Source organism: Otolemur garnettii, unplaced genomic scaffold, assembly GCF_000181295.1.
Source record: "Otolemur garnettii isolate 467f Iridium unplaced genomic scaffold, OtoGar3 scaffold00027, whole genome shotgun sequence".
Taxonomy (NCBI): Eukaryota; Metazoa; Chordata; class Mammalia; order Primates; family Galagidae; genus Otolemur; species Otolemur garnettii.
In genome coordinates this window covers 5,805,327-5,814,982 of record NW_003852422.1, presented here as the reverse complement: position 1 = coordinate 5,814,982, position 9,656 = coordinate 5,805,327, and the positions used below count along the sequence as shown (strand labels likewise).

Here is a 9,656-nt window from a genome sequence, read left to right as displayed (position 1 = left end):
TGAAATTAAATTCCTAATGGAGATGTATAACAGTAATTTATCTATGTGGTTTGTAAAGCCTGCTTTAGTTGCAAGGTCTGAATTATGGTAGATCAGACTGCTATGCTTGTGGGAGGATAAAATTATTTTAACCTGCATAATTCAGTAGGTCTGAAACTGTTGGTAAGCAGATTGATAGCAATACTGTTTTTAAGCTTTTTAAAGATTATTTATTTGACGGCGGCACCACATGCCGGAGGAGGTGGGTTCAAACCCAGCCCTGGCCAAAAAAAAAAAACAAAAAAAACCCCAAAAAACCGATTATTTATTTGGTATTTTTTAAAGTACACACTCATTAAATCAAACTGGGCAGAGTGTGTATCCAATTAAACAGTTAATGCATTTTAGGGTTTTCCTTCATTTGTAGGAATTACGTCATAATCACTAATCCTTCTGGTGTCTTTGCACCTGAGTTTAAGAACAATGGAGAATGGTACAATTGAGGTCATAAAAGAGCCTGTGATTTTAAAGCAGCTAAAAGAAAGACCTTCCTATTCTAAAAGGAGAACATATTCCCTAAACTTTTGGAAGTCAAATCTTTGGGGAAGTCAACTTCAGTACTGAAGGATCCTGTGGCCTAAACGTGGGGAGAGTTGATATCAAATGCGCACTTGTAAGAGTCGACTTTCTACCACTCTGAGAGAAGAAAACATTTCTCTTAACTCAAGTTAGGAAATCATTATACATTTATATATCTTTATATAAAAAGTTACAAGTAGCAAGCATATGACCAAAAGAAATGGAAGCGTTTAACAGCAGTATTGGAAAATGCATGCTTTTTACAATGTGTCTAACAAAAAGGGTATTTTCCCAACTGAGATATCCAGAGCAGACATGCAGGGTATTTTCTTGAACTGTCAGTACAGTCGTATTGCTAAGTGCTTAATCAAAACATTTCTATGCAGGGTATGAGAGGTGAAATACCTGCTCTCAAAAACTACTTCTGAAAGTTGGTATTTCCCTTTGATATAAAACAAAAAGGAAATCAAGGGCATATAAGGAAGACCAAAAAAAATGAGATTTTTTTTTTCTTATTGCAATCTAGTAATTTGACTCATAACTTTTTGCTGCATCTAATCATCATGTAACAATAGGTGCGCACAGTCCATAGACCTCTAGCTGGTGGTTCCCATGGTCCACATTTTCACTGTCACTGCGGCATGTTCAAAATCACTCAGGAACGCACTATTCTCAAGCAGTCTATATAATGAAAACAATGTATATGTAACACAAGGTTCATCCAAATTCATGTTTTTTTTTTTCCCACATATCACACAATGTACAATTATATAACAAAGACATAAAACAACATAGAAACAAAAGTGAAACTGACAGTAAAAATAAAGTTGGGATAGTCTTAATCAGGAATTAATTTCTTCTTCAAGTTTCCAGTAAATCTTAAAATGTATTTAAAAACTAAGGAGCACTTGGTGGCCAGCAACCAAATTACGAAATGAACATATCATTGTGCAGCGGGGATGTCTTGCCGAAGGAATAACAAATGTCTGTAATTCTTATGTTTGGATAAAGGCAGTGGAATGGATTTAGAAATATGTCCACTTTTCACAATTCACTATAGAATTTCCTTTTCACAGTCCCCATGTTTGTATAAATAGTTCTTCTCTGAAAATAAAACACAGTTAAAACATTTTCTCCCAATGAAAAATGCACACAAATACACCAATTTATTAAGGTAATTAAAGCATGGAAATTCACTCATCTAATTCAAGACTAATCAATAGGCTGGAAGAGCTTTGAAGAGATTAGCTGTCAAGCAAATTTAATTGGAGACCCATTAGGCTAATATAGATATAGACTATCAAGTACAAACATAAAGCCATTGTGATATCTGATGACAAAATAGATGTACACGTAGACAACTTGTATTGATGGAACCTTTTACACTGCTGAGCATTCAAATTTTATAATATAAAATTTGACATAACATGTTGCATTAAATTTTGATGAGATAATAAAATTACATATGCATGCAAAAATAAGAGGGCATAAGCTGCATGAGAACCACCAAATACTCAGTGTGTGAATTTGCATAAACTGTATGAGAACCACCAAATACTCAGTGTGTGGATTTGCATAAACTGTATGAGAACCACCAAATACTTAGTGTGTGGATTTGCATAAACTATATGAGAACCACCAAATACTCAGTGTGTGAATTTGCAGAAACTATATGAGAACCACCAAATATTCAGTGTGTGGATTTGCATAAACTGTATGAGAACCACCAAATACTCAGTGTATGAATTTGCATAAACTGTATGAGAACCACCAAATACTTAGTGCGTGAATTTGGAGTAGAATGTTGCCAAATGATATAAATAAGTAATTACCAGTTCCATATATTTAGTTCAGCTACATTGAGACTGAATATTCTAATTTTGTTATTTTAAAAATCTTAGGTTTCTTTTGGTATTTCTTCCAAGAATTTCATTAATTTTATGAATCGTTAATTTTTTTTCCTTGAAAGATGAAAACTTTAGCTTTATTTGATTTCTTTTTAACAACATTTTGATACAGTGCTTGATGGTGAGAATATTAACATTTATTTTATATATATTTATGTATCCTGAGAATCATCCCTCCATTAGCAATGAATGAAATGTGCATTATATTTCTAATCATGAAATGTCATGAAAACACACATCTCCAGAAATGATGAATAAATAGCACATTCCCTAAAAGACTAGGAGACAATTGCAACAAAACAAAACAAAACAGAGTACAACAAAGTGGGAGAAGAACCCAAGGGCATTTGCTTACCTTGAATTTTCTTTCTAGACCCTAGTTGTGTTGTATTCAGATTCATGTTTGCTTAGAGACCCAATGAGGCAGAACCTGGAATGTTATGGCTATTTCATTCAACAAAGTAATATTTGCACAGAAATAAACATATTCACACAAATATTTACTAAGAACATTCCTAAAATTCATAAAACTGTGAAAGTAGATGTTTCTTCAATTAGCATGCAAAATGTATCAAATTCCTTAAATTAGTCAGGTTTGAGAATGTATAATGAATGCAGAAAGTATGTCAATTTATACAATAAACTATATTCTAGTAAACATGCAAAACAAAGCATAGGAAGAATGGATTTTTGGAATTTAAAATAATTTTTTCATTTATTTTTTTCTTCAAAACTTTTACTTATCTTAGGGCTCATGATATAACACAGATGATATTCTAGTTATAGTAAAAGGAAGACACATTGAATACTTTCAATAATTTCTGCTATACTTAAAAATAAATGCTAAATATACCTTAGTATCATATGTAATTCCTAATGTAAGTATTCTGTGATACGTGAAATAAATGTTATTTTCATTTTCATACCAAAAATAAATATATTATATTGCAAAATATTTTAATCTTGGATTAAAATTATTCAGCAAGATGGGTGAGCCATCTTGGTAAGGCAAAGTGTTTCCAAATATCATTTCATACCATAAAATATATAAATATTGATAGGAGCAGTCTGAATTACCATGTGGAATCAAATTATCAATACAAATTAAAACCCATCACTTCTGTAGAAATAAATCTTTGCATGTGTTTAAGAATAAATGAAGTATCTTTGGCCTGTGTGTGGGTGTCCTGCACATGGATGGGACTTACTAAGTGTATGGATGGCCCTGAATAGGAAAAAGAACGAAAAAGTTAAAACACTACCGCTGAAATCGTTAATCAAAGGGAAACTGAAATATGAAGACAAAATAGAAGACAATACTCTGGAAGCATTACAGTCCTCAGGTTATAGTTGTCATCAAAAAATCTATAGATACTGACCGCTGGACGGCTTTCTCGTGTCTGGACAGCCTGTGACTGGTGGTCGGCACCTCCTCGATCTCGTCTATGTCACAGGCGTCTGCAGCGTCCTGGGAGTAGTTGTGTTTCATGACGAGGATGTTTCTCCTGTTCATGGGGGGGATGAGGGGTTTGACCGGCTGTGGGGGCATCTCTGTCAAGATAGAAGCATCTCTTGTGCTGAGGTTACTGCGGCTGCCTTTAGTGCTGGACAGTTGTGATCCACAGTGATGGTCGTGAATGCATTTGGAAGATGACCTCCGCAGTTTATGGTAATTTTCAAAGTCCTCGGCCACGTCCGCGAAGTCAGCCGTAGCTCCCGTCCCTCTGAGAGTGCACAACTCATAATGCGGAGGCTCGAACACCTCCTGGAAAACCGTCTGGTCGAAGTCTGCTTTCCTCTGCACGTACTTTTTACGAGGCTGCTTGATCTGTACGATGACAGAAATGATGATAAGGATGATCACGATGCAGGAGGTGACACCAATGACAGTCCCACTGGTGTTGGTCAGCTGGTCCAGGAGGCTGGTTTTCCTCTTTTCTACAGGGCCGAGAGAAAATATAACAAAACAAGAAAACCCCCGCGCATTAATCTTATGGTCAAAATGAATACTGAGGGCTTTGAAACTAAATAGGCTGAGCAGGCAATTTTTACAGGATTACAGTTGCATTAGAAAATATTTAAAAATAAAAGGTCTCACTTGTCATTAGAGCCCTATTTTCTTGTCTTAAAAACCAACCTTTCACTATTCAGCATTTTAGCTTTAAAAATTTATATATATATATAATTTTTTTATTTCATTACATAAATTTAATTTTTTAAATATCTTCAGCATGGCATTTGAAAATGAATTGGTAATTTCAGAAACAGTGAATTATTTTCTTCTAATTATTATAAAAAGAACTCCAAAACTGGGAACATCAATATATCTGTATCATCCTGTATTTATTCTTGACATGGATAACTGAAGTCAGAGCAACAACCACATCCTGACACCAAAGGTAATTTGATTTAATTTGAAGAGAGATACTTTCAGAATGGTGACATCATGCCAACACAGACTCTCCCAAATTAAATAGCCATACATGGTTATTTAATTCAAAAAATTGTTTGAAAAGCTCAACCACTTGAAGTCTGGTTAAAGGAAACTAGCAATTTTGTTAATGGTGCACAGCTAGAGGAGAAATGTTCGTTTAAACTTATTTACTCAATTTCTTTAGGAAGAGTAAGAGCTGGTAGCATTGCGGCCATGACGAGCTCCCTCCACCCTTAACTCCTTATGCCGGGAGCTCCACTCAGGGACATTGCAGACGGGAACACAGAGGTCCCTGTCCTTGCAGCATCCTGTCCAGAGAGCTACATGATCTCTCCGGGAGGGGCAGGGGACCAGCATTCGAACATCCCCCACTCCCCAGATCTGTGTTACGAGTGCTCTGTTATAGGCCTGAGAGACAGGGTGTCTGGGGCTCCCTTCCTCCCTTTAGCCTGCAGCTGTAAGTGCAGCTCACCAGGGGCGGCTCCTCACACCCAGTGCCTCGTCCATAAAGGCCTCTATTCCAGAAGAACCTGATCATCTTCCTGCCCCTGTCCACAGAAGTGGTACAGAAATGTACCCAGGGAGGGAATCAAGAATGCAAAACACTATAGCTTTCTCAAAAAGCTTAGTTTATTTGGAACAGAGGGCAGACAAGCTGAAACCTAAAGGTGAGAGAGATTTTGTGTTAAACAATTAACATGAGGCTGTCCATGCCTTAGTATCAACAAGCCAAAACTAAGAAGAGCTAGAAGTTGATAAAATAGACCAGGAAATGAACAGCGAACAATAGCCCCTACATTGTAACAACTCACAAAGCCTGCACTGGAAGACTACCCCTGTAGTAAACTGAATTTTCTTTTCTTTTTAAGCTAAGTATGGAAAAGGTTTATGGAGGAAGAGAAAGGTAAATTTATAGAATAGGAATAAGATGCATTCACCACCATCAGCAAATGTGTCTCCATTGCCAGGGAAGGTATGCAAAGAGGTCCCCAAAATTGAATTTAATCAGATCAGATTATGGAATAACTTATAACCCTGGACATTGACAAATGCAATGGAGTAAGTTATTGATGAATGGGAAGTAACAGCTGAGTGTGATACCAACACTGGTGGACAACCAAACAGAGAGAACAGGGGGAGGGACAGAGAACAGGGGGAAGGACAGAGAACAGGGGGAGGGATGGAGAATGGGGGGGACGGAGAACGGGGGAGGGATGGAGAATGGGGGGGGACGGAGAACAGGGGGAGGGACAGCCCTCCCAAAACCATGTTCACTGAAGGCTGTGCCTCTGTGATGCAACATGAGGGACTTAATGAAATCATCCAGCCAGCTCCTCACTTAGAAACAGGCAAGAAAACTATAATCAGAGGGGATTAGTATTCATACTTACTATAATATATTATCTACATTGTACAGTTTGCAGACAAATTCTTTGAGAGACCAAGATTTCTGGTAACAGACACAAATTTCAGAGAAGCTATAACCAATATGCTTAAGGAACTAAAGCAATTACGATTAAGAAAGTTAATGGGGATAAGGGCAATGCTTTATTAAACAAAGAATATCAGTCAGTAAAGAAAAATTATACAAAATGGAAAGCCTACAGCTGAATAGCACAATCACTAAAATAAATATCAGTGACTCTTCAGCTGAAAGCAGAAACTATAAGCAAACCTGAAGATAGAAAATAAAACTAATGCAATCTGAAGAGCAGAAAAATGAATGCAGAAAAATAAATAGAACCTCAGAAAAATGTGTCAAACCATCCTAAACACCAAGGCAATATTACAGGAGCATAAGAAAGAGAAGAGAGATTAAAAATAACAGGAAAAGTATTTTAAAAATATAAAGGCTGAGGCCAGGCTTAGTGTCTCATGTCTATAATTTTTGCAGTCTGGGAGGGTGAGGCAACATGATCTCTTGAGCTCAGGAGCTTGAGAAAAGCCTGAGCAAGAGCAAGAAAATTAGGAAAAATTAGCCAGTGTTGTGGTGGACAACTGTAGTTCCAGCTACTGAGGAGGCTAAGGCAGGAGGACGGTTTGAGCCCAGGAGTTTGAGGTTGCTGTGAGCTAGGCAGCTCAACATAGCACTCTAGCCTGGGGCCACAAAGTGAGAGTCTGTCTAAAAATACACACACACTGAAAACTTCCCAAACTTAATGAGAAAACTCACATCCAAATTCAACAAACTCCAAATAGGATAAATGCAAAAAGATCCATACTGAGACATTAAATATATGTATAATACTAAAAATGTTAACAAAAAGAAATAGAGAAAATTTTGAAAGCAGCAAAAGAAAAAAAAAGCACTCATTCCATAGAAAGGAGCCACAATCAGATTAACAGCTGATTTATCCTTAGAGAAGGCCAGAAGGCAGCACCGTGACCTGTTTAAAGTGCTGCAAACAAAAACAAAACAAAAACACAGCCCCCAAACTTGTCAACCAAAAATTAGTACAAGCAAAACTCTTTAAACATGAAATACAGACATTACCAGAGAGACAAAATGAAGAGAATTCAAAGTTTAAAGAGTGACCTAAGGGTGGCGCCTTTGGCTCAAAGGAGTAGGGTGCCAGCCCCATATCCCAGAGGTGGCAGGTTCAAACCCAGCCCTGGCCAAAAACTGCCAAAAATAAAAAGAATGACCTTAGAAGAACTATTGAAGAAAGAGAAAGATTTTGAGTAGAATCCCAGTGACCTCAGATAGCAACTCAAGTCATGAAAAAATTAAGCAGATGATAAATTAAGTAGTCAAGTAAAATCATCAATAAAGGCGATTACATATATAATTATGCAGAACAATGTAGCTGCATATTTCTTCTGCATTCTTAACTTTAAAAAATGCAAATTGGTATGTATATAATTGCATTTGTTGAGCCTATAACTTATCAAAATGCAATATATTTGGTGACAGCAGGACAAATGATGTAGGTGGGAGAAGAGCTATTATGAGAGGAACAGAATAACACCGGAGGGGAATGAGATCTATGAAAACAAATAAAAGGAACCAGGAGTGGTAAAGAAGGGGGGTTGTATCACAATTCATGATGTATGTATTTGCCATCCTTCCTTTTTTCAGATGCTTTAAAAGGCATAACATTATATCCAGTGATAATTACTTCAATGTGTTCTTAAGACTGTAAATGCATATGATGTGACATGTGCAAAAACAGTAGGAAGAAAACAAAGAAAAATAGAGCTATGAATGAATAATGTTAAGTTAGTATAAATCTAAAATATATTTAGAGAAGATAAGCTGTATACCAAAGCCCTAAACAACTACTAATAAACTAAGCAAAAATACCTTGAAAAACCACTGAACATATTAAATAAAATATTACATTAGAACATATTTACTTAATGCAGCATAGAACGATGAGGAAAAATAGAGGAAAAATGCATGCAATCTGTAGAGACCAAAAGCAAAATAAGGTATAGTGTTAGCCATAAATCCAACCATATCAATAATAGTATCAAGGCAGATTGGATAAGAAAACAGGATCCACCCACACACTTTCTACTCTGTATTTAAGATAATAATGGAGTAAAAGCAAAAGAATGGAGGAAAAAAGCATGAAAACCAAATCATAAAGAAGGTGGAGTGAAAAAAGCGTGAAAAAAGGATGAAAACCAAATCATAAAGAAGGCAGGGTGCGATACTCATGTCAGATAAAATATTCCTCATGACAAAAAATGTATTAGTAAAGATTGGAAGATCTTTTTTATAGTGAAAAACAGTCAATACACATAACAACTATCAACATAAATGGACCTAACAACCAGACTTAAAAATACATGAAACAAAAACCTCACAAAATTAAAGATGGAACCAGACAGCTCAACTAAAATAACTGGAAAATTTAGTACCCACTTTTGGTAATGGATAAAACATGGCAGAACATCAAAATAAGATTAGAAGACCAGAACATTGCTATGATCTACCGAGATGGAAAGAAAAAAGAAATCTATAGAATAACCTACTTGACAACTCAAATACGTGTACTTTTCAAGGGCACATAAAACAAGTTTTAGATTACACCATAGGCTTTGCCATGAAACTAACCTTAATAAATTAGAAATGACCGAAATAAAAAAAAAAAAAGATTTCCTCCTACTCCAAGAGAAGGAATTACAAATCAAAAGAAAATTTTTTCCTCAGGAAAAGAATAAATATGGACTTTGGTAATGCACTTATTCACATTTTCTTGATTGCTATCTCATGTCAAATATTCCTATATACACCGGGACAAATTTACATTGGGCCAACAAAGACAGTGGTGATGCCTAATAATTAACAGTGCATTATCAAGATAATTCAGAAAGTATATAATTTCCTATGCTTTCAGAAGTGGACACAAAAGGAATCATCATCAACATTTCACTAGAAAATAACTGATGCCGGACCTGCCTTTCTTACTGACAGTAATAAACTAACGGACAAGATTCCTCTGCTTCTATCCACAGAAGGTATTTAAAGAGGTAATATTGAAATTCAAGTGTGAAAGGGTTATTTACCTGTTCATCATCCTTTGCAAATGGTTTAATATTGAATCGAATAAAAGAATTTATATGGCATTTTCTTTTCTTTTTTTTTTATAATTTTTTTTTTTATTGAATGGTAACTGTGTACATTGATGCACTTTGGGGGTACAGTGTGGTGTTTTCACACAATCCATGACACTTCCATCAAACTGGTTAACATAGCCTTCATGTAACTTTCTTAGTTATTATGTCAAAACATTCATATTCTACTCATA

The 9,656-nt window shown here is 35.8% G+C and overlaps 1 protein-coding gene across 3 annotated transcripts in view; it reads right to left on the bottom strand.

Moving 5' to 3' along the window:
• Window positions 1–312: 312 nt before the first annotated feature.
• NETO1 (neuropilin and tolloid like 1) overlaps window positions 313–9,656 on the bottom strand; it is a 114,528-nt gene continuing 105,184 nt past the window's right edge. Inside the window, exons 9-11 of one of the 3 annotated variants that reach the window (XM_003788400.1) lie at window positions 3,845–4,403; window positions 2,821–2,895; window positions 313–1,662 (exon numbers count right to left, since the gene is read on the bottom strand). In XM_003788400.1, the coding sequence (XP_003788448.1) occupies window positions 2,835–2,895; window positions 3,845–4,403 (620 nt within the window). In that variant the 3' untranslated portion in view covers window positions 313–1,662; window positions 2,821–2,834. Of the gene's footprint in view, window positions 1,663–2,820; window positions 2,896–3,844; window positions 4,404–9,656 lie in introns of those variants that run through there. The other 2 variants (XM_023512400.1, XM_023512399.1) reach the window with 2 other exon arrangements.